Source organism: Equus quagga, chromosome 8 (genome assembly GCF_021613505.1).
Source record: "Equus quagga isolate Etosha38 chromosome 8, UCLA_HA_Equagga_1.0, whole genome shotgun sequence".
In the NCBI taxonomy this organism is placed as follows: Eukaryota; Metazoa; Chordata; class Mammalia; order Perissodactyla; family Equidae; genus Equus; species Equus quagga.
The window spans coordinates 19826906-19853638 of NC_060274.1; the positions used below are offsets into that span (position 1 = coordinate 19826906).

Consider the following 26733-nt stretch of genomic DNA (forward strand, 5'->3'; position numbering starts at 1 on the left):
ATTTGAAGCATGTGAGGGACTTAAGCCATCCTTGCTGGAGCAGTCATAGGGAAAGCATGAAAAAGTCTGTGGAAAACCTATTGGAACAACTCCTGGCTGACAGGCAGCAAATAAACAGGGACCTCTGTCCTACAGCTGCAAAGAACGGAATTCAGCCAGCAACCTAAATGAGCTTAAGAAGGATTCATCCCTCAAGACTGAATTGAGCTGTGCTATTCTGAGGCTTCCGACCTCCAGAACCGTGAGCCAGTAACTGGCTGCTATTTTAAGCGGCTAACTTTGTGACCATGTGTTAGGGCAGTGGTAGAAAACTAACACACCTCTTATTGGCTGATACACATAGTGTATTAGCCTCCAGGCAACTACAGAAAGTAGATAATAACCACCACCACCCCCCACCCCCCGCCCACGAAGAAGACAACTAGCTTTCCTGTTTCATGAAATCTACCATCACAATAAATGCTGTGGTAGCCTAAGGGTATTTCCCTCTGAATACTTAAGAAATAAAGAAATGCTCATTTTTCTGAAATGGTAACTGGACAATATGCTGTCTCCATTCTTGTCCTAAGATTTTTTTCTGACTCGCAAGCTATCATATATTCTGAAAGCCCATTTTTCTACCAACCAGCTGACTTTAAGGCCATCCTTCAAGGGCAATTGTTGGCCTGACTATATTTTTTTTACTGCCACTTGCCATAAGCTTAAAGTCATCTTCAAAAATAAACATGTTTGAGGTTAGAAAGCTTTCTTTTAAAAGAAAATGGGACAAAAGTGACATCTATTTGTACTCTGCTTACCTCCCTTTAGACCTTATAAAGAGGATATTAAGACCTTCATTCTGCAGCTGAAGAAACTCACCTTGCTCCCATAAAGCATAAGCAACACACTAGAGAGAAAGCTAGTGTCCTCCTTGGGGTCATGTGCTCCTTTCTCCTCAGATAAGCAATCAAATGAAAGTTGGGACAGAATTCCCAAAGTCTCAGAAGCAATAAAAATTCCCTGAGCTGAGTATCCTGGAAGACTGCGAATGTACCTGACAATTTGAAAGACGGAGAATTCAACAGAGCAAAAAGAAATAGCAAAACTTTATGACAAACACGGAAAGGACAGGAAGATTCAAGAATTGTGGTAGGTAAATAACAGAGATATCATATGTCATGTTTAGATAAGTAAAATGGCTTTAAATATATTTATAGCACTAAGACAATATTACTAAATATTTGTGTAAGAGCATCACATAATTTGTCTCACTTAATTTTAATCTTTACCCTGTAACATTAGTATATACTTCCCATGTTACAGATGAGGCAACTGAGGGCTTCAAATGTTAAATTTTTTCCAAAGGCACACATGTCAAGGAGTAAAGCCAGAAACCGAATAAGGCTCTACTAATTCTCCTGTACAGACCCAGACTAGAGTAGAAGTCATTGGTTCATGTGTGTATGGTGGGGGAAGGATATTTTAAAGGAGCTGGAAGACAGTAGGTCACACTTTTATTTTCATTGTCGCAATGCTTTAATTAGCAATACTGTCCACAGAGGAATTTTAAAGCTAGAGAACAATATAAATAATTGTGATTACAGAAAATCCCATCTGGATTCTGGCATATCATAATTGCATACAGAAGGTAGCCTCAAACTTTTGACAACATTACACTGTAAACAGATGTAGCCAAAGAAAATACGACTTATTTTTATGAGCAGCTGCCCCTGACCAAGATGAATAAATACAGTTTGAAGCCAAACAAGACAGAGCAGCAGCTATCCCACAATCTGAGAGGTGCCTGGAATACTTGCCTATCAAAATCCACCTCCTCATTTCTCTGCCAGCCTCAACAACTACCTGACGTTTAGTCTTCCTACTCGAAGTCCCCCCATGGAGATTTCTCTTCAAGTAGCTATGCCTGAATTCCTTTGCTTGTCTTGCATGAAAGGAGAAGCTAGGTAAAGGGTAGGGTCGGGTGGGGTCAGGAAAGTCCAACCTGAAACCATCAACATGTCATCTACTGAATTATCTTGTTGTCCCTGAAGAATACAACAAGATGTTGGGAAAAGCCCTTCAGGAACAGCTATTTAGAGGAAGTGCTCAACCCTCGAATGAGCTTGCATAGCTGCATTGCATTGACCCCACTACCATCCCTCCCCCCCATACTTGAAATGCTTTTAGTCATCATGACTTTGACCTACCTTAAAGATGCTATAGGAAAAAGCCCTGGTAAGCCATTTTTAATTTTCCACAAATATGATGTTAAAGAAAATGTTTAGGATATTACAAAGTGGTGTCTTAATGATGGTTCCAGGAGGAAGTTATCTCAGGACTCCGTATCAGGAAGAGCTTCATTTCTATGAAGTATTAGCAACTGATGTATTTGCATCTTTAGGACACTGTGGTTCAGAGCCACATTGGTTGCCCATCTCGAGCCACAGAACACATATTTTGTCTCTAAACATGTATTTTTGCCTCTAAACACAACTTAGACTTTATCTGATTTTCCCTACCCTTATTCTACAAAATTTTCATGTTTTAAAAAGTCATATTGTAACTGTCACAGCAAAAAGGAGCCTAAGGAGACATACGACTAAATGCAGTGTGTTATCCATTGGATGGTATCCTGGAACAGAAAAAAGGGATATTAGATAAAAATTCAGAAAATCTGAATAAAATATGGGCTTTGGTTAATAATAATGTATCAATATTGGCTTATAAATTGTGGCAAATATAATGCACTAATGTAGGTTGTTAATAGCACGGGAAACTGTGAGGCATATGGAATCTCTATAATACCCTGTACTATGAAATCCTTTCTTTTCGTCCTTCCCACAATGAAAATGAGCCCCAGTTCCAAAGCCTTTAAACAAAGAAGACTTCACTAGTGGAAACACGAAATCTCAGTACAGTAATACCTGATTATTTCTCAACCTTACCTTGCTTAGGAAAGAGAGGCATTTTGTCAACAAGCCCTTCTGTTTGATGTCTCTCTGTCTTGGAGTTCTGAATCTTTCATTCACAGTCTTAACAAAAACCACTCACAATTAATTTAGTAAATAAGAAAGAAATTTCTCTTCATATTTGCAGAAATTTTCCAAGGCATTTTGACATAGCAATTTTGCCAATTAAAGGTTTGAGTTCAAAATTCCAAAAATTCTAACTATGTATTGTATGCACATGTCTCTTGCCCTAATGTAAAGGGCTGTAACGCTAATCCTGGATTAATAGTTTCATAGGTTGTATTATTTCTCACAAACATTAGATGCTTTCCTTTGGGATGGATTATATTTCCTCTCTCCATTGATATTTGGCTGGACCATAGAACTGGCTTTGGTCAATGAAATATTAGTGAAGTGTAATGTATAATTTTTAGCAGAAGTTTAAATCCAGATCACATTGGCCATGCTCTTTTCCCTTGCCACAATTATTAATGCTCCAGGTAGAAGCTGTTCTTATCAGACTGGCTCCCAGAGTGCAGAAGACATGGAGCAGAGTCTTAACTAATGCATAATGGACATGTGGCATGAATGAAAAAAATTATTTTTCGTTGTAGGTCATTAAGTTAGAGGTCATTTGTTATAACAGTATCCTGACCAATACAGAAATTGGTACCTTAAAGTAGGGAGGTGCTACAACAACAAAAAGAATAATGAACCATAAAATATGAAGCTAATAGAAACAGGCAGCAGATTGTGACCAGGATCTAAAAGGACATTAATCCATCATTGTGCAGTGGCAAAACATTTAGTAACATTGTCACCTGTAATAACTTGGAAGGCAGACATTTTATCAAATGAGTTTGTGTGTTTAGGCAAGGAGGTAGCAAAATTAGATGTACAGAGATGAAGATGAAATTGATCTTCATTTCCAGCTCTTAAAAGATAAAACTGAGAAGGTCTTTGTGCTACAAAGGAACAATGAAAACTCCGCTTCATGGCAAGGACCAAATCAAAACTCATATTCTTGTAATAAAATCTGTGAAGGAGTTAATTTAGCACTCACAAAACTTTCAGATGGAGAAAATTGCTAAGAAAGAGGAGACTAAGACTGTGGCTTTTCATTAGAAGTCTGTTAGGCTCAAGGTTCCTACAATTAAGTCTGGAAGGTGAGGCTTCTCTAAAAAAGAATTGTAGGCATTGTTTGGTACATGTTGTGATGGATAACCTAGTTAAAAAAGAAGCTAGATTAGATTTTTTTTTAAAGAGTTTTACTAGGAAAAGACAAAGCAACTAGCCTATACTAAAAGAAACTGTGACCACTGAAGATTTAAAATGGTCCTTGTGCCTCAACCTTTTAGGGCGAAGGAGCAGATTGAGAGAGCTGCTTGGCTCCAAAGAAGACAGTCCCCAGGGCCTTCTCAGAAGAGGCCAAGGAGGATGATGGCAAAGAAAGAACCTTCCTGAGACTGGATGCAAGGGCCATGGAGAATACTAGACTGGAGCTTCTCCCAGGGAGCACATCAGAGCACACTCGGGGAACATTTCCCAATAACTATAAAGGACCCTTGCAGTATCTTCCCAGAGGGATTTCAGAATTTCTATGGACAAATCACTGCTGTGTACCTCTAAGAATTTGCCTTTTCCAAAAGGATTATTTTTGTAATACTTTCATTGTTCCCCATTATACATTGGGTGCAGAGGGGCCAGCCAACTTGTCTCTTTCACTCATGGAACTGTGAAAAAAGAGGAGTCATGTTCAGACTGATACAAAGAATATCATATGATGCCAAACTTGGAGCCCGATGGTTGAATGGACCTCTTGAGTTGTCTCCCTTGGAGAGTGGACGAACGTATTTTGCAGGAAGAAATGAGATTTATTTCAATAATTTCAACCAGAAAGACAGTGTGTAGTAGATTCTATTGTCGTTCACAGAGTATGTGCTGCCTTTTCCTAGGAGAGGATGGTACGTCTCCGCTCAATGATGTCAGGTCAAGCCTGTGTAGCTTTCTTTGGCTAATGAAATAGTATCAGAAGTAGGGAGTGTCACTTCCAAGTAGAAACTCTAAAAGCCAGCACATGATTTGCCACACTCTTCTTTTCCCTCTGTAATAATGGGTAACGTTCCAGATAAAGGCTTCACTGTCAGCCTGGTTCTGGAGTGAAGATGACCAGGAGAAGAAGCACGGAAACTCTGCAACGGAAATGGGACGTGAGCCAGAGCCAGGTCTGCAGTTTGATGGTACTGGAATTTGGGGGTCATTAATTACTGCAGCATAACCTATCTATCCTAACTGATTTGTATTCCTGTTTCCATTTTGTATCTCTTGATTTCTATTTTATACTTGAGGAAATTTTTTAAATATGGAGTACTAAAAGGAGCCACTTAAAAAATCTTGAAGGGAAGTTCATTTACCCAACAAGTGAGAAACTCTGGATCTCTTCACACTTACTCAGTGCAAACCTTACAGTCAGACCTTGGAACTAATGATTATTTAAATTCGAGATCCAAATTTCACAAGAAATGCAGAAAAAGCACAATATATAGGCACAAGGGCACTAAGTTCAAACAAGCTTGGGTAAATTGCAGTCTTTGGCAGAGTTTGTGTTGTTCTGGGCTGTAGCTTTGGAAGATGATAATAAAGAAAAAAATAAATAACTTTGTATTGCTCAGCAAGCCCAAAGATAATTTAAAAATGGATACCTAGGACTTGAAGATTGAGATAGTGCAGCCACAGCTGTTTTTCCTGGGTGCAAAGGCAAAATATCATGGTGGACAGGGGTGCATACGGTCAGAACCTGCTGAGCTCAAGATCTCTCTGTTCATGCCTCTCCAGGCCTTTGCAGAATTAAATGATGTGTACCTTTTCTTTAAACCAGCTCAGACTCACTTGGTAATTAATATGCAGGTGAACGAAAAACTGCTGAAAAAGTACAAAATATGATTCACCAGGAGGCCCAGGCTCTAGCTTTAATATATAGCCAATCTCCTGAAGAATGTCTGCTACCTTGCTGTATGTCTGTGGGAGAAAGATGGAAAATCATTATGCGGAGTCCATTGAGAGATGAGAGACAGAAAATATCTGTGTTTGCTTCTCCAATTGTGGCTTTATAGGAAGTTGAATTATGCGGGAAATTAGCTCTTTGTTTATCTGTGGTAAGAGCATAGTATTTATGATGTTCTAAATTTGGGGTGCAGAAGAGCAACACCAACAACGGAAAACCAAACAACAGAGATTAGGGATGTGTAAGAGGAGGGTCTCCGTGCATTCAGACACTATTCTGATCAGCCAGGGGCACATGTCCTCAATCACCTACTTGCTTTACTACAATGAAATTGGCTTGTTAAGTCTGCTCCTAAAGGGTTATAGCCTGCTCTCTTGGCAGCTGTTAATAGAGGCAGGGCTGCTGCAAGAGAAAGACCTGAGGAAGCGGCTAGTAGAAAGCACTGAGAGAAGCCAATCCCTCACTCTGTGGTGGTTAGAATAATGGGCCCACAGAGATGCCCACAGAGTTGCCCACATCCCAAAGCCTCGAACCTATGGATAAATTAGGTTATAAGACAAAAAGGACTTTGCATATGTGATTAATCCTCCCTTGAGGTGGGAAAATTATCTTTGGTTATCTGAATGGGCCTAATTCAATCACGGGTCCTCAAAACTGGAGAAACTTCCCTGGTGGTGCTCTGAGAGAGAGATGTGACTATGGAAGAAGGGCCAGAGAGATGCAGCATTGCTGGTTTTGAATAAAGAGGAAGGGGACCATAACCAAGAAGTGTGGGTGGGCTCTAGAAGTTAGAAAAGCAAGGAAACAGATTTTTCCCCTAGAGCCTTCATAAAAGAACGCAGATCTACTGACGCTTTTATTTTTGCTCAATGTGACCCTTGTAAGAGTTCTGGCCTACATAATTGTGTGATTGATAGATAATAAATTTGTGTTGTCTTAAGCCACTGTATTTGTGGTAATTTGTTATGGCACTAACAGAAAATTAATACATTTAGCAATTGCCCAATCTGGACATAGAGAAACACAGTGTTAGGCCATGACTTAGTGGTTTTGAAATGCCAGTGATTTAAACAAGCTCACCAATAAATAAAACAAACAGAAGAGATTGATTCAGCATTGGAAATTATTAAACCCTCATTAGCTACCACAGCTGCCACAGCCAGAGCCAAAACCTTGGCAAGCTCTCAGCTTGGACAATAATACACAGTTCTAAATCTTGAAAATTGAAAAAACCCCAAAGAGCTAAAGAGCTTATAAATTTTAAGTATGAATTTCTTCCTGTCCTTAGTATAAATGCTTGGCCCTACCCCAGAGATTTTGATTCAACTGGTGTGGTGTGAGGCCCAGATTTGTACAGTAGAGTACCTTTCAAAAAGCTTTCCTGATGATTTTAATAAGCGAGATTTGAGAATGACTGCTGTGAAGGATAAGATTCTTATTCATGTCATTCTAGGGTTTGGGCTATTCATTTATCCAAATGGGTTGAAATATTAGACCCAGATCTATTTGATGCAAGTCCCCAGGGATTCAATTCCTTGACATTTCTAACAAATTTTAAATGTTTGTCCCCAAGTAGTACCCATGGATGCCCACCAAACTTTTACAAGGATTTGTGTCATAACTATGTGTTTACCAGCCAGTGACACTCCAGAGAAAGGCCAATTAGTAAATAGAGTGGCCATATAGAATTATGACACGACATTGGCATAGGCCCAGGTGATTATGATAGTAGAGTCAACATTACTTCACACAAATCTTTGGTATGAAGTTGGTCAAGCAGCTCCCAGCTATGAAATATAATATCCCAAGTGTCCTAAAAACACAGGAACTAGACCACACGTGTAACTGCTGGGCCGATTACTTAGGGCCGTGCCTCACTCGTCAGAGCACAAATGTATATTATAACTTGGGATATGAGATTGGTTTTCAGGAAATGCAGCCAATAGAGAATTTAACCGCTGTGGAACACACAAGGGAAGTTGTACAGAGTCATGGCAACCTTGATCCCACAGTATCAAATAAAGAATCATGCTTAATAGCTATTATGACCTAAGACTTGGTTCACAATAAGGTTATAAAATATTCCCTTCACCTTAACCATTACCTTCCAAATAGCAGAAATAATGGAATGATGGAAAAGAATCCTCAAGAAGTACCTCAAAATTCTCACTGATTCTTGAACTCTAGCAAGCCATTTATCTTCTCAGTGTTTGATCCCTTTATGATGTTGTTTTCCCAATCATATATCTCCATAGTGAATAGGACCAAGGAGGAAATAAAAAGGAGAAGTTAAACATACACCTTCCACAGGAACCAGCTATTCCACAACTAGGACTTGACCCAAAAAGAAATGAAGGCATATATCTATGCAAAGACTTGTACAAGGATGTTCATAGAAGCTTGGTTTGTAATAAGCAAAAACTGGAAACAAATCACATACTTGTCACCAGGTGAATAGGTAAACAAATTGTGATATATCCATATAATAGTACACTACTCAGCAATTAAAAGGATTGAACTGTTGACACATGCAATGCAATGATGCATCTCAAGATAATTGTGCTGAGTGAAAGAACGCAGGCAGAAAAGAGCTCAAGACATACAATTCCATTCATATTAATGTGTAGAAATTGCAAATTAACTATAGTGACAGAAAACCAATAAGTGGTCATCTATGGATGGGAGTGGAGAGAGGTGGGGAGTGGTGGGAGGGAGGAATTTTCAATGAGACACAAAGGAATTTGGGGAGCGATGTTCATTATCTTGGTTGTGGTGATGGCTTCGTGGGCAGACATATATGTAAAAATTTATCTAATTGTTCATTTTAAATATGTGCAGTTTACTGTATGTCAATTATACCTCAAAAAATTATAAAAAATAGGAGGAAAAAGAGTAAATGGGCCAGACCCCAAGTATATTTGGTCATACCCATAATAAAATGACTATAACTTATTATGATGGCTGAAATTATGTCTACTTCATGTGAGTTTCCCCAGCAGCAAATGTGCACAAGACATGAAATGCAAAACTATTCTGCTGATGAGCAGCAACACAACTTAAATGATATAGAGTAAGCCCATATGTAGCCATTTTGGAACAGGTAAATATATAGTAGCTTCTTATGCCTGGGTGAATTCTTGACTAAGAACAGTCACAGATTTTAATCATTAAGAACTCTCAAATTTGTTTAGAAGTTAGACTGGACCATATGAGGGAGCATCCAACTTTGGAAATATATAAATTGTTTAATAGAGAGAATATTGATCCAACTGAAGAATTTATGAATGCAATGAGCCAAATTCTAGTAATAATGGGAATGTGAACCTTAGGCCAATCTCTAGGTAACTAGTTTGCAGACACAGTGAAAAAGTTGACTAGACACCCAACATTGTACAATTGTAAATTAAATTTTTCTATTAAAAGATAAAATAGTAACTTGTCACTGTTACAATGAGTGTTGGAGGCCTCAAAGAATTTCCATTTTTATACCTCAAGTCTGTGTCTGCTTGATGCTAAAAATTATTCAAGCCCTTTGGGAATAGAAACAAGATGTATATAAAGTAAAAGGATGGAAAACCTATGCCCTTGCCTCAACCTTTATGACTCTTGAATGAGAGAACATGTCCATGTTTCTATAAATCCAATCAATCATTAAAATGACCTGGAATAAGAAACTATATTGAACTCAAACAGGCAAGTGAAGACATGCCTGGTCTTTGTATAAATCAGCCCACCCTATTTGGGGTGGCAGCTCTGTGGCAAGAACCAAGCAAAGTCGAAGCCTTGGCTCATAACATCTTTCAGCTGTTGTAGTTGGGCAGGCTACTCAACAAGCTGATTGTGCTGGAAACACTAGCTTGTGAATTAGACCCAAATAACCATAGAAACAATCAAACTTGCATTTATAGGCTTAGGAAAGTAGAATGTAGCACTGTTCAGTAGAACTTTCTGTAATGATGGGAATTTTCTGCATCTGTGCTGTCCAAGATGGAGCCCCTAGTCACATATGGCTATTGACACATGAAATATGGCTAGTGAAACTGAGGAACTGAGTGTTCAATTTTATTTAATTTGAATTAATTTTAATTTAAATATAAACAGACACATGTGGCTACCACATTTGACAGTATAGGTCAAAAGTATTAATAAGAGATAAGCAGATCAAGATTGTGCTTACAGTATAATATTATCATCAGAGCTTCATCTATGTGTGATAATTAATGAGATTAGTCTGAGAAATTACAATGTCCAGATATGACACAAGGTCAATTCACCTTTATTCTTCCGACAAAGGATATAAACACATCTGCTATGCTTTTGTCCCCTCAAAAGTCATATGTTTAAACCCCAATCTCCAATGTGTTCGTATTTGAAGATAGGGATTTGGGGAGGTAATGAGGCCTGGAGATTGGATGCCCTTGTGGTGGGATTAGTGTCCTATAAGAGGACTGCTTACTTCCTTTCTCTCTCCACCCTGTGAGGACACCAAAAAGATGGCTCTTACCAGAATCTGACCATGCTGGCACCCTGATCTCAGAGTTCCTTTCCTCCAGAATTATGAGAAATAAAAGTCTGTTGTTTAAGCTGCTTAGTCTTTGGTAATTTGTTATAACAACCCAAACGGACTAAGGCAGCACAAAAGGCCTTTGAAGCGTATTTCCATAAGGCAACTTCTACCAGCCCTGCATGAGAACCTGGGACTGTTTTGTTCTGAGGGTGTTTGTTTGGCTCAGCTACAACTGTGTCCCATTTGTCAGCACTTCCTCTATGCACACCAGAATTCCTAAGTAGAATTGTTTGACTGTCTTGGATCAGGGGGCTTTGGAATCTTCTTCATTATATGATTTAGAAAAATGTTTGGCTTTTCTCCATGAGATACAGGGTACAATATTGTACCAGTCTTCTTACAGGAGAGAAAGACTGAGACTTCTAGCATTGGGTCGAGAAATTATGTTCCTTAGTTTAATTCAACTAACTATTGCACCATGTGAGTGAGGGTCATGGATTAAAAGGCTATGGAGACCCTCGTTAGTCATCTATTGTCACAATAATGCTGCATAACAAACCACCTGACAACAGCAAGTATTTATCTTAGTTGATGAATCTAGAGGTCAACTGGGTAGTTCTGCTGCCCTGAGTTGGACCTGATTCATCTCAGCTGGGCTCGTTCATGTGTCAATAGCCAGTCAGCTAGTGAAGTGACTTGGGACTGGCTTGTTCACGATGGCCTCAACTAAGAGGTCATCCAGTGTCTGCTCCATGCTATTTCTCATCTTCTAGAAGGCTAACTCAGGCTTGTACATATGGCTGAGTGACAACTGCAAGAAAGAGAATGAGAGTAGGTCAAGCCTTTTCAGGCCTAGACTGGAACTAGTAAACTGTGAGGTCAATGGAGATTTCAGAGGTAGGGAACAAAGCTCTACCTCTTGATGGAAGGAGCCACAAACGATACTTCAAAGAGCATGTACACAAGAAGGGGCAGAGACTTGTGAATTCTTCCACAAACTCCGATTAATAGTACCAACTTCTTGCTTGGAGGTAAACGATATTCTTCAGGAGTGTATATGGGCATTTGGGCTGAACTCCCAAAGGCAAATAGAAGTTATTACCCTTGGACCTATGGGTTACAGGAAATAGGAACCTAGCTCAGCTTACAGACCATCTTAACCTAGATCAAACTGTAATAGAGCAATCTCATCCAGCCTTATATAATAAGTTAATTCAAAACAGAAAGTACATAAAGTTTAAACCTAATAACAAGGCAAATATCTTACAAAAATTAGTACCAAACTACAATTTGTGAATGGCATTCTCCAAGCTCCGGGGGCAAGTGTCTATGCTTGGAAGTCTTGAAGTTTTTTCATATCAGGCTAGCTATCATTATCCTACTAGTCCTGAGATGTTGGTGAGCATTGCAGATACCATCCAAATTCTTTCATCACGTCTTGGATAATAACCAAATGCAAAGATATAGTAGCTTTAAAAAGCATTGTGCCCATCTGTTCCCAATTGCCACAAAGTATAAGAGGAGAAAGTGAAATTATGGCTGTAAATTCACTGGATTGTGAAAAAGCCTGCTGAGAACATAGTGAACCTGGTAAACTCATACACTCAATATAGTGCTGGCCAGTAAATCTCAATATTGCCATATTGCAAGACAATGGTAATATATGATTTAAGAGACCTCAAAACTGTCATGTTGTTACACCAATGATTATATATTTAGGAATCTGTGGTGAGGGAACAATCCAAAAATAGTAACAACAACATAAAAGCTCTCTGTACCACATTCAATGTTTTTCATAAGAATGAAAATTGGAAGCAAACTAAATGTCCAACAACATAAGAACAGCTAAATAATTATAGTATTTTCATTGGGTAGAACATGATGGAGCTATTGAAGTGCTGCTTGTAAAGCCCATGCAGCCACACGAAAAAATCAAGTACGATCCCATGTGAAAATAAGACACAGAATTACATGCACACTATGATTATAACTATGCAAAACAAAATGAAAAAGTCCATATAATTTCATGCAGTGCTGGTAGGAGTTTTCTTTTGGAACTCTATTTTCAAAAGCCTTAGAAATGTCATATCTTGTGATTGAGTAATTCAACTTCTGAAAATATATCTTAAGAAAACTATCCAAAATGTGAAAAAAGAAGAATGTTTAGAAAGAACTTTTATTAACTTGCTGCAGCTTTTTTTTTTTTAATTTGTGAAGAATTGCGAACAACCTATATGTGTAGGAAAAATGAAATGGTTAAACAAATTATAGCTTGTTTGCAGAATGTTATGCAGCCATTAAGAATGTGAGTTTAATGACAAAGAAAAGTTCATAAATGTAAAAGAAAAGGGAGTATTCACATTAAAATGCAATATATAAAATAATATTAACTGCATGATTTAAAAGTAATAGAGAAAGACAAAAATACATTAAAAATTTAACAGTGTATTTAGTAGAAATATATTAAAAATCGAACAGAGATTAACAGCGGTTATATAAGAGCAAATTCTTAATGCTCTTAATCTTTCTTAGGCCTTTCTGTACTTCCAATTTCCATGCAATAATCATAGTAACTGTGTATTGCTTTGATAATCAGAAAAAAGTGGTAAAAGTCTACTCTGTGGAAAAAAATAGAAGAAATTATCTATATTGGCATTCTGTAAGGATGATTGATTAAGAGTTGGGTACTTATTTTTCTCTAGCTTCCACATTCTGGAATGTAGTTAGGTTAAGTTTGTAATTTCAAAAACACTAATTTTTAATGAGTTGGTCTAAGTCATACCTTATTTGCTTTCTAGTAAGGCACGCCACTAATAACAACACTTGACGTTTATGTAAGGATTCACAGGTTACAAAGTATTTCACTTGTATTATTTCATTCAATTCTCACAACACCCATGTGAAGTAGAAATCGTTACCAAGTTACAGTTGCAGAAATTGAGATTCAGAGGTTGAGTAAGGTCGTCCAAATCATGTGGCAGATACATAGCTGAGCCAGTGTTGGACCCGGTGGTTGAGCTGCCAAATGCTGTACTCAGTCAGCTTCCATGGAATCTTTCTAGCAATTCTCATCAAGAATGATAAAGCACTATGCCATTGTAAACATGACACAATTGCTGCAAGCACTAAGACATTTACTAGAAAAGAGTGACTTTGACTTGTATAAATACCTACTCTTTCACTGTCCTAACAATGATTAATTTTTTAGAAGTTAGGCTTTGATGTTTCATTTAGTGCTTTTCCAACACATCTCCAATCCCTTGATATACTCAACTAATTAAGCAGTGGTGTAGCCTTTACATGAAGGACTTTTTAATTAGCTACAGTGATTCCCAAATTATTCAGCCTGGGCTCAGGACTCTTAATCTTCAAACTGACAATCTAGAGTACATGAACTCTTTATTTAAATAGTGACATCTGAGATTAAGCTCAATAAAGGTTTCTATGGAAACCAACTGTAATATCAAAACTTTTCAAAACACTAAAAGTGACCCAATTAGAAGAGCTAAAAACGAGTGACAGAAACAGTAGCTGTCAATAGTCTAGAAAGGTTAAATCCACTTCCTCACACTGATTTTCACAAATGTATCTGCATATTCGTTAGAAGATACAGAATTCATTTGATATTCAAGGATCACAACTAGATAAGAATGATACTTAAGTGAAAGCTTATGTTCTTCCATACCATTGAAGCCAATTTCACAGAAATACAGAGATCGAGACTGAAGAGCAAGGTAAGTTTACAAGAATATGCACACACGTAGATAACACAGACAAGTACTGCTAAAGATAAAATCTGAAGATTTCTGCAGAAGAAAACATCAATAAATTTTATGAATTAGTTCCAAGTAGAAGAGCTAAAAAAGCTTTCTGTCTTCCTTAGAACTAAGAACAGAGGGAAATATATGCTGAACTTGACTCCAGAATGAAATGCAAATGTAAATATGTTTATTAAAGGCTGTAATCACATAATAAGCGCTTAGAAATAGTTTTGAGAGTCAAGCATAATATCAGAACAATTCATGAATGTGCAAATCATTATTTTCTGCCATGAACGTTAACCAAATTCAGACTTTAGCCTTGATATTTGTATGTACTGCGACAAGTGAAAACCCAAATTTTATTGTACATTGCTGCAGAGTTCTAACTTTTGTATTAAAAGCTCAGGTTAGAAGATAGTTTCCTGGAAATCCTTACCTAAAGACATCTAAGCATGTTTAATATGTAGTATTCTGAATTTTACTAAGGAAATACAATGTCAAAGTGACACAAATACTTGCATCATTAATATGCATCTCAAACTTAACTTGCGTGAAACCCAGCTCCTGATGCTGTCCCACCTAGCTTTTCCTGGAGTCTTCCCCATCTCAGTCAACAGCAACACCAACTGGTTGCTCAGAACAGCGTCATTCTTAACAATTCTGTCAGCAAATTCCCTCAGCTGTCATTCAAAATAAACTCAGGATTCAACCACTTCTTTCCGTCTTGCTTGCTACCATGGCCCAACCCACCGCACTCTCGCCTGCATTATCGCGGCAGCCTCTTCACTGCCCTGCTTCCTTCTGCTCTTTCCCCTTCTGTCAAATCTTACAAACTGCAGCAAGAGTGATTTTGTTCAGAAAAAGTAAGGCCGTCGTGTCCCTGCTCTGCTTGAACCTCCCAGTGGCTCCCCATCTCACTCAGAACGAAGCCAAAGTTCTCACCAGGCCAGTGAAGTGCTGCATGATCTGCTCTCCTGTGTGCCTCTCTCTCATCTCCTTGCTCTCCCAAGTACTCGCTGGCTCCAGCCAGCCTGGGCTCCTTATTGTTCTTCCACTAAGCCAGGTGCTGGTGCCTCTTTTTATTTGCTATTCCTTGTGCTTGGAAAGCCCTTCCCCAGTATTTACATGGCTCACTCTCTCATGGCCTCCACATTGTTAAGCAAACGCCCACTTCTCAGTGAGGCATTCTCTGTCCACTCTCTTTTAAGCTGCAATTCCTCCATCCATCGTTCCCTACCCCATCCTTTACTTTCTCCCATGCTCTTATGATAAATTAAATGGCAATGCATTTTGCTTAATTTATTTTCTTTGCAGTTTATTTCTCTGCATTGGAATGTAAGGTTATTGAAAACAGTTCTTTTCCTCTTTTGTTTTCTGTTCATTTCCGTCTCCTAGCATAAAGCCTTACACATAGTAGGTGCTCAATAAATTTTGTTGAATGTTTAACGAATAAAATACATTTTATTTGAAAAATCACAGTCGTTAACTTTTCTTTTAAAAAAAGGAAAACTCATTGGCTCCCTAGACTAAAAGAATATAAGTCAACTGATCAATGCACTACTAAGAAGTGACTAAGATCCCAGAGATCAACGTTGCATGGGGTTCCGTGAGGGCTGCAAGTGTTCTCCATCTTCGAAGATCTTACAGTTCAAGAAAGGGAACAACGTTCATTAGGAAACAATGAACAATGTTTATTGAGAACAATAAAAAGTAATATATTACTAACTCCTAAGTCCAACAGCAGCCCAATATTGTGATTTCTGAGAGGTGTGTGTTCTAATTCCATACTGCCATTAACCTATGGGAAACTGTCGCCCCTACAGCCTCAAAGTCTTTATTTTCCAAATTAGGAGAACGCACTAGGTGTTTTATTGGTCCATTAGAATTCTTAATTTGCCTTGGTCTGTTATTTGAGACAAAGTAGAAGTCAGTAGAGATACATATGTGACAGAAATGGTTAGCTGTTCAGCACCTCCCTGCCCTTCCTCCCAGCTTTCAGCCTCCCGAGAAACCATACTGAGGAAGTTCTAAAAGCCTTGATTGATTGAAAATAGATCCACATCAGGCAATTTCTCAGAGAACTCTGCTGAACCTTCCCAAGTCAGACATATATCACTGCATTTAAATATATTGGCATTCTAAAGAATTTTCTAACCTCAAAATATGAATATTATTAAAACTAGAAATATTTTATGTAACTAGCCATATTCTTACCCTGCCTTATAAAACCTCATTGTCTTTGATCATTATTTATCTATATCCTGTGTATGATCTGTTTTGATCTTCCCAAAGAGACCACAAGTTTTTCTAGGTGGAGCGTCATGGGTGATATACTTCTGTCCCTTTTTTTTTTTTTTTTGCCTATTCAGTGTTTTATCCATGAATGTTTGTGAACAAATGAGTTCTAGACCTTTCTAAATAATATCCGTTCAGCTCAGTTACAGGAAATATGTGTAACACCACTGTGCTATAATATAAATTTGGTGACAGATAGGGTCCTTAATGCCTGGCCATCATGCTATGTTATCAACTCAGTACGGACAACTGGCTTTGAGTGGTACTATGTTAGACCAAAGGTGATGTAACTTTGCAGTATGGATAATACTGAAAAAGGACAAGGGACAGCGAAGTGTCTATGTAGTAATAATAATATCAGAAAAGTTACTGCTTTAACAAGTCTGGGTTATAGTAGTTCCTGGGGAGGGAAGAGGACATCTGTGGAGTTCACCAAGCCCTTAAAGACCTGGAACAGTGAACTGCCTTTTCCCGGCATGCCTCTACTGAGCAGTGCACGAGGAGTATCTGTCCCATTGGGAATCGTCATTCCTGTTTATAGAGAGTGGAGAGTTTCTTGCCACCTATGCTCATATCCACATACGTTGGTGGTGACATTATCTCATCTGCTCCTGACTTGTATATTGAAGCAAATCACAAAGAAGAAAAAGGGATGAAACCAGTGCTGCTTACTTTTGTCTGTGGCTAACATCTCCTACATGCCTGTCATAAAATCTCTTCCCACTGGCTTGAATACTAGATCTCTGAATTCTCAGTTTGCTTTTCCAGGACTTATATTGTCTCTTCTCCCTGCAGCTTTTTTTTTTTTTTTTTTTTGGTGAGGAAGATCGGCCCTGAGCTAATGTCTGTTGCCAATCTTCCTATTTTCGCTTGAGGAAGATTGTCCCTGAGCTAACATCTGTGCCAATATTCCTCTATTTTGTATGTGGGACACCACCACAGCACGGCTTGATGAATGGTGTGTAGGTCCACACCTGGGATCTGAACCCATGAACCCTGGGCCTCCGAAGCAGAGTGTGTGAACTTAACCACTGTGCCACTGGGCCGGCCCCATGTTGTCTCTTCTTATTACTTACTCCACCAAAGACCAAAGCAATCTTTCTAGAACACAGAAACATGATTCCCTGGGGCAGTACACACTCCCCCCCATTCAATCTATTTTATAATTAAGATGGCAATTTAGTCTTTGGACACCCAGAGTTGGCATCTTCTATTCTCATTTAACAAGCTATAATGGGGCTGGAGGAGATTACCAAACCTCTGGGTTGTGATTTTGTGAACACAAGTTACCTGTGCAGATTCTTTTAAAGTTGGGATTTTCCAGAAGGTGTCCTGGTAGGCGGCACTGGAACCGATGTTGCCAGAACTCAGGGAACCAGGGGTTCCTCGTATTAGTGTCCAGCCTCAGCTTCAGGAAATAATCATCAAATGACCTGACCTCTGGAGACTGCAGCTTTATCGTGATTCCTCCGTTGGCTTCCACCTCATAACCTTCAATGACTTCATCTCTGTCTGCCCATCCATCACTAAAAAAATTCAGGGATTGGGGTGGGGAGAGAGAAAGACAAACGTCTCACAAATAGAGCTCAGAGTTATGAATGAATGAAGCAATTCAGCAAGGCTGAAAGTCTATTTTAAGCCAGCAATGCTACCCATCAATGACATGTTTTTTCGCGGAATAGAAAGTTGTGATATCATAACGTTCAGCTTGTTTGCTTTTCCGAATAGTGAAAGGGATGATGATGATGATGATGATAGTAACAATTACAAGAACTAACGTTTATTGAGCATCTACTAGTCATCAGATTCTGTGCTACTCACTTTATCTGAGTCAGAAGATGTTCAGCAACTAGCTGAAGTCCCAGAGGACCTGGATATGGATCCAAGTAGTCTGACTCCCAAACACAGTGCTCTTTACAACTAGACCACAAAGTCTATCAGTTGCTGTCCAAACCAGAAGGAAATAAAACTCAGCCACTCACCTTCACAATAAGAGCTCAACAAGGTTTCGTGGTTGCGATCAAGACCATTACATGAGTTGCATTATATGGGGTGAAAAGTTGAGTTAGCTCAGAAACATGACAACCACAAATTCTGCTCCTGGGTATTGTTCAAATTTGCATTGCTTAGAAGTGACCAGATGCTTTTCTTCCCCTCTAATGCTATTTAAAAATAACAGCATTAAAAGAAAACAATCTCACTCTGCAAAATAAAAATAATCCTCCTGCTCACTAAATGGAAGTTCACTGACATTGTATTCAGTGGGTTCAAATTTTTTAAATTTGGTCACCTTCTGGAACACTCACTTCTGCCATGAGTGATGCAGCTCCAATTTAATTCTGGTGTGCACATGAGCCAGGCCAAGTCTCATGTGAGTGGCTGTGATCCCGTCCCAAGAGAAGATCAAGGAAAAATTGCACTAGGTAGAGTTTAACAGGCAAAGAAGACTATAGTCAAGACTATTCCAACCGGCCAGAGACACTGGACTCAATTCTGTGAAACAAAAGGTGGGAGCGTTTTTTAAGCTTTGGGGTGAGCTAGTGAGACAGTGCTGGAGGACACTGTGGGGAGCTTGGTCAATGTGATTAAGCCATCTGTGTTTGGTAATTGTCACTTATCTAAGTTAGGCTCCCACCTTCCCACAGAGACTGGGAGATAGGGGTTTGCCACTGCTCTTGATAATCACATTTCAAAGAGATGGCTCCCAGGTCCCTGAGAAAGAAAATTCTCTGTTGTAAAACTGACAGGAGGCTGGGAGAATGCTTGCATCTCAAAGAAAGCAGAGAAAGAATTTACAATGGAATGTTTTTGAAAGCAAATACTCTAAGAGAAGTCAAGTGGCTCATACTCAGGGAGAAATTTGTCTAAAGTCTAGTCAAGCTGAGAACATTAAGATTGTCTTGGTCAAGGGGCAGAGTCATTCCTCTACTCACAGAGTGGTGCCCTGCAGTTTCTGGAACAAGACCATTCAGTCTCTGTGAAAGAAAGTGTTTTATCACTTGCTTCTCACAGAGTAGGGAGCTGGGCCCAATACACATGACTGATCATAGCTCCCCCGTTGATATCTGAGATCAGTTGGGATAAATGTGTCCTCCACTTAAATGAGCTAATTGGTGCATTTCCATTCTAGAATCTTCCCAGTGAACTACACAGGAGCTGCATTTTCAACAGACCTAGGGTTGTAGAAGATGTAGCTGACTTAGCATGATACAGAACTAAAGAGACTTTGAGGTATAGTGTAGTCTACATGCTACCAGTACATATATAGTACATATGCTATATGTAGTCTATATGCAGACCAGAGGAAGTCTATATGCTTCTTCTAAGTCCACAAGGATAGAGAGTTTACAGTCCTGCAGAGATCTTTCCTCTCCCCTTTCTTCCTTCCTTCTCCCCTTCCCTCCCTCCATCCCTTCCTTCCTTCCTACTTCATTCGTTCCTTCCTTCCTTCCTTCCTTCTTTCCTTCCTCCCTTCCTTCCTTCCTTCCTTCCTTCTTTCCTTCCTTCCTTCCTTCGGCATTTACCTAGCACCCACTATGTGCCAGATGCTCTGCTATGCTCAGGATTCAAGTGAGAATGAGACATACTATCTTTGTCCCTATAGTGTTACAGACTTGTAGGGAAAACAGACACTAGACAAGAATTAGAAATGCTATGAAGGTTAAGAAGGAGAAGTGACCAGTACTATGGGGAGGAGGGCCTTGGGAGTTTGACTTAGTCTGGTGTGTGTGTATGTATGTGAGTGTGGACAGAGAGAGGGCTCATTAGGGATGGCTTTCCTAAGAAAGTGCAGTCTGAGCTGAGCCCCATAGGATGAGTGGACATTAGTCAGGTGAACAGACAGGGAGGGATTGGTAAAGAAGGTTCCTAGTAGATTCTCTAACATAGGAAAGAGCATGGCTCATTCAAAGAATTTAGAGAGTCAGTACAGCTGGAACATAGAAAGAAGAGTGGCAGGACTGGGAGTGTGGGTATAGATCTCAGCCTGGGAACTGTTAGCCTCAGGACTACAGGGAGCGCTCAAAGTGTGGTAAGTCTATAACCTGATAAGGTCATTCTGCTCTGCTCCCTCGTGGTAAGTGACCTGAGTATTTTTGTGGCAAGTCCTTCTCCACTCACCATCACTGAATAGCATTGCGAGCCAAACTGACTGAAAAACAAAAAGACAGACACGTTTAACTTTCTATATGCTCCACCTACTTGGAAAGCCTTGAACTAGTTCAACTATTTAGATTTATTCACATTTATATGATAACTACATCTACAGCAATTTGAAGACCTGAGCTATGGCTTATGTCGTGCTGAAAAGAAAGATAAAATAAAACCAGTTAAGCTTTCAAGAAATTCTGTGTATGAGTGTATATTTAAAATCAAAATGACTTATAACTTGAAGAGAAGAATGACTGTTTGACATAAACTTTAGGCTTGAAGTGTGTTTCTCCCCAAGGCTTAACATTATGTGAGACTTGTGTGTGTCTGTGTATAGTCTGAACGAAAGACCCACAATTTTTTAAAGTATATGAAATGAACCTTCTATGTCTATTTGCATTTCTTTTTAAAAATCATCCTCAGTTTATAAAACAGGTATTGTGTCAATGCTAAAGCAGAGAAACTGTGACTTCCTCTCCTTTTGCCCACCAGCAGAGAGGAGCTCATCATAGGAGTAAACATTTGTCTATGAATATAGACAACTTAAACTCATGTGGTTTGGTGGGGGAGCCCTAAATCGCTTTTGCCATTGGTCAAAGCCCTTCTCCTTCACTGTAGATGATCCCACTTCAGAAATTAGAGTTGGTGTTAAATCCGAGAGATGATAAAATCAAGGAGAACCAGGAGGTAATAGAGAAAATATTCAACCAGCATTACTTGGCGAATATCTTTGGAAGTGTTAATTGCTAAAGCATTGTAGAATATCTTAAATCTATCACAGGTAAGGTGTTAGCGAATGCTAACAAATAAAAAGTCGCTAAAAAACATCCGCAAAGCAACTCCTGGTTTGTAAATATTTAAATCATTTCATCTATGTACCACTTGTTAAGTGTACTTACAGAGAATTTTAAAGGATTTTCTCTGTTTAGTTGTATTGGGTTTTTTTTTAATCAAGATATCGTTTGGGTGAATTCTCTGTGGAGCACACATGAAAACAGGGAGCAAGCAGCTCTGCTGATACCTAGTAGAGGTTTTTTATTTTGTTGTTGTTGTTAGTGGTGGTAGTGGTGGTGGTGATGGTGGTGTACACTGTGCTTGACCAGAGATGACCCACAGGCACCTGTTCGCCCTAGGTGACTGGAGTGACTCCCGCTGTGCTGGGTGCTGACCAGCCTCAGGCAGTGCTGAACTCTCAGTAAGATACATTCACAGCCTCTAGCAACTTCTGCTGCCCCATCTGTTTCCCAATTATGAGTTCTTTTTCCTATCAGGGGTCTGGAAATAAAACTGTGTAATGTGGATGAACAGGGTGAACATTTAACAGAAAGCTACATGTCTTTAAGAACTGCTCACAAATATGCTAGAATCCTTATTCGCTGTCCTCCCTCCACATTTCTGTACATACAGAAATTCTTTCACAAGGCTGTTCTCTTTCCACAAAATCACTGTTCTATTCTCTGCAAAATTTCACAATCCAAAGTTGAATAATAATAAGATTTCTTCTCCTTATAAATTCTGATATTAACGACTGGAAAATATTATTTCTAATTCTACCAATTATAACTTGACAGGAGTTACATGAGTGTTATTTTCACATTATATCAAAGTAACTTAATAAGCAAATTGATGGTAAAAAGCAGAAACACAATAGTATTCATTTAAAAAACTGTTCAAAAACATTTTAGAAAAATCTATTTACATTCAATTAAAATAATTACAGTGTAGGGAGTAAAGCAACTTGATTTGTGTTATGAGTTTTAGTAATTGTGTGTACTTGATAATAAAACTATAATTCTTCAAAAATGCTCTAGAGATAATCATATAACCAGAGAAATAAGAGGATAATAAAAACAATATTTTCAAAAACATGTGAACAAGCACAAAATTCTATAAATTACAATGCTAACCATCTTTACAAAGGTTGAAAAATTGTAGCATAATGTAATTTAAATCAGGTGATGTCAATTTGGGGAAATTTTATGGAGGTAATTGCAGCTTTTTCTTTTTTCCTTTTTGGTGAGGAAGATTGGCCCTGAGCTAACATCTGCGCCCTTCTTCCTCTATTTTGTATGTGGGATGCCACCACAGCATGGCTTGATGAGTGGTGTGTAGGTCTGAGCCCAAGATCTGAACCCACAAATCCAGGTGGCTGAAGCGGAGCCTCCCAAGCTTAACCACTATGCCACTGGGCTGGCCTCAGGTTTTTCAGTAATAATTTAGACTGGCTTTATTCATTCAACATGTACTCACTAAGAATCTCATATAACTTGGGCATTTTACTTACTGCTGTGGATGCCTTGCTAAAAAGGACAGGCAAGGCCCCTGCCCTCAAGGCATTTAATTAAAGGGGTGGAGAAGACCGGCCACAGAGAGTTGCAGTGACTGAATTGAAAGGAAGACCAAGTACAGAAGCCCAGAGAAGGGGTAGGGGTCATGTCACAGGAGATTTTGCCCAGGGGGAAGTAGCATCTAAGATGGGACTTAAGAGATGAGTTAAAATTACACGGGTAAAGAGGAAGATGGAGGTGGGACCAGTAAAAACAGGACAAAGCTTTCAAACCACAGCAAAATATTTAGTTTATTTAGAGTGTGTAAGGTAAGGAATGATAAGATAAGTCAGGATAGAGCTAAAAGAACCTCAACGTCTTTGCTAAGAGTTTGGATGTTACTTTTCTGGTGGTGAGAAACTACTTGGATTTTAAGCAGGGATGTGACATGATTAGATTTGTTTTAGAAAGGTCATGCTAGAAAGCATCTAGAGTGTAAGAAACTTGTGAAGTTTCTTTGGTTCTAGAATTCTCAGGTAAAAACTGTGGAAACGCACACATAGACTTGCGTGTGCGCACACACGTGTGTGCACATATGTACACACGCAGGCTAATTACATTGCAATATGAAGGCACAGTGGAGGTATTGATGAACCAGAAATTGGGATCGTGGTCGCAATTAGTTTACATTTAATTTTAAAATTAGTTGCTGCCAATCCACCACGAATATAGAAGTGACACAAAATGTAGGTCTGTTTATGTGATCATCTAGTTCAGGCACTTAGCGGTAATTCAGCCCACTGAAAAGCAGAAGAGAGGATGAGGGGATACTTTCATCTTTTATTGTGCTAGAATTGGAATTCAAACCGAAGCCTTGCTTCCAGCCTTGTGGTCTTTCAGTAGAAAACTGACCGAGGTAGAAGAGGGAATGGGAAGGTGTCAAAAGGCAAAAGAGGAAGAATAAAGGAACTTCTCAAGGAGCTGAAACTTCGTGTAAAGGAGATCAAGGTCAGACAGGTTATTCTTTATTTTCCCATCTGCTCCTTACCCCATCCCTCAACCCACCTCTGTCATCCTGAGTCTAGAATCATCTGCCACCTGGAGACTTCTGACTATCCTCCTCTCCTAGCAGAAATGTAGGGCAAAGGCGTCTACTGATCAACACTGCACACAGCTATGCCGACGTGGAAGCCATTTCCTAAACCTTCTACAGACCATTTCCCATGTATCCATGAAAATTTCAAGGCAGTGTGAAAGAAGGGTGGACTAATGAGGAGAATTCCTTGTGGACAAGTAGGTATTTTTGTTCTTCCAAATTCTACTACCAAGGTAGCGCTCCACTTTGTCTCTCATTCATCTCATTCTGAGAGACAAGATGAAATAGGAATTGATTACTTTTAACTTTCTAAGCATCTATTTCTCTACCTATAAAATGGGGATGGAAATGGTATCAATCTCTTAGAGTTGGGTGAGCTTACATTAGATAAACCATATAAAGCATTTAGCATAATATTCAGCACATGAGGAAGTCTTATTAGACGTTAACAGTTCTTGATCAACAATCTCCTCATGATTCAACCAACATACTGAGCTATGTCTGCATATGGGGAAGACTTCTCTACAAAAGTGCTGCTCTCGGTGTGGTCCGAGGACCAGTGAAGGTTAGTGAACTATTTGTTACCAGTCAATGAGGAGGAAAGTACAGAGATTGAGGATAAGCATTTAGAAAAATCAATAGCAGTTAGACATTGTTGCAAGATCTAAAAACATGACTGATAGACTCATACCATTGAATAGGGCACAAACACTTTTTTTCCAAATTCATATAGTGAATTGCCTATGGCTGGAGCTGTATATTTGTCATATGCAGCAGAACCGTGTTACAATGTCTTATATTTTCAGGTTACTTTGCCAACTGCAACCAAAACTATATAAATATCTGAGAGTATATAAGCACTTATTTTTATAAAGTTATTTTTATCATCACTTTGTTTTAATCAAGCCCATTATAATTTATCATATAAGATTCCTTTCTCAATTAGGGAAATAAAATTTTCATTATTTACTTTGACTCCAACTATATATGGCCACATAAGCTTCACCAGACTTTTTCTTTTTTATAAGAAAATACGCAATATGCTGAATGAGGCAATAGTGATATTTGAATGTGGACATTCCATAAAAACGAGGGCAAAAAGCGTTCCAAAGAAATTTACCTGAAAATATGTCAGCTCATATATTGGATTTGATTTTTATCCTTAATTGATGGTGAAGTGCTAACACCATAGTGTACTATTTGTGGAGCCATTAGATTTTGAATTCATGAAATCATCAAGATTTACTAATCATTTATACACAAAACATAAAGGATTAAATTTAAAAGCAAAATAATTCTTTGAAAGAAAAAGTATTGAATTAAAAGCTGATAGAAGCATGTGTTCAATATTCTACATATAAAAATTAGTGTTTCATGGGTTTTACATGAAGTGGCATTTTGGGTTGCTAGGACTAAAATACACATACACTTGCCAAGACATTAGTGAATGACTGCATCAAAAATGTTTGCTTAGAAATGTTCAGGGACTCTGGTAAAGAAAGTAGCTCAAATACTACTTCCTGATGTCACTATAGCTCAATGACTTCCAAAACTGCCGAATGATACAGAAAACCAACTCATTGAATAAAGAAAGCTAGCACAGCGGTTTTCCATCGCAACTTGATGAATGTGCAGATAACACTTATGTGGAGTTCTTTCAGTATATGTACAATTTGAAAATGCTGATTTGAAGGAAGAAATCTCTGCTCTCATTTAAATTCTCTTTTAGCTTCATTCCTGAGAAACACAACTAGCTCTAAATGTTATAAAATTGTGAATAATTGTTTTGTCGACAAACGTAATTGGCAGTGTAAGTTTTGTATGGGGCTATGTTCTGATGCTGCAAGTGCCAACATCAGGAAAACGTTCTGGAGTCGTTAACTACGGTAAGTAGCTTGCGAGAGAATGTCAATCAATGCAATGCTTCTTTCATTGGGGAAAATTTGGTTTTTAAAAAATGTCAGCTGAAATAAACAATCCTCAGTGACGTAGCACAAATTTTGAGATTTGTAAGAACCAGTGTACTGGAAGTGGCTTTCATTGGCCCATCAGAACTGATTGCTACCATTTTTCAGAACACTGTGTTCAGTGACTTCACATTGGCAGATTGAAATTATCTATGATAGGGATATACAATTCAAGGAAACCAGTAAATGCCACAAATTAGGGTTTCTTTTTTATTGTTTTTCCCCCAACACAGCCAGTTGTGATAATATAGAACATGATGTAAACAGTTATCATCAGTATTGAGGGGAGAAGTTATGTCAAGAGTGTTTGAACTACACAACAAACTCTTAATGTTTCTTCAGGATGAGAAATAAGTTTGTTCCCAATATTTAAACACATCATGAGGAAAGCCTGACTTGCTCTTTTGACTGATATCTTTGATGTATTTAATGATCTTTATATTTCCATGAAAAAAAAATAATTCAGTATTTTAGGAGCTGAGACCAAAGGGAAAAATTAAAAGCTAGAAACTTTGAAGAACAAGTTTTTTTTATAGATTGCTATGTCACAATTTTAATTTAAAAATAATTGTCAGTGAGTAGAAAAAGATCTTGATGTTCTCATCTGCAAAGTGTTGTCAGCAAACACTCGATGAACTTGATTGCCTTAGTCTCCTTGGGCTGCCATAATGAACTACTATAGACCGGTGGCTTAAACAGCAGAAATTTATTTTCTCACAACTCTGGAGAAGAGCAGTCCAAGCTCAAGGCTCCAACTATT

At 38.6% G+C, this 26733-nt stretch overlaps 1 protein-coding gene across 1 annotated transcript in view; it reads right to left on the reverse strand.

Annotated features, from left to right (window-relative positions):
- The window catches only part of GRM1 (glutamate metabotropic receptor 1), a 371895-nt gene that overhangs the window by 87522 nt on the left and 257640 nt on the right, over positions 1 to 26733 (reverse strand). The window contains exon 3 of the mRNA XM_046670628.1: positions 17785 to 18020. Coding sequence (XP_046526584.1) covers positions 17785 to 18020 — 236 coding nt within the window. The remainder of the gene's footprint in view (positions 1 to 17784; positions 18021 to 26733) is intronic.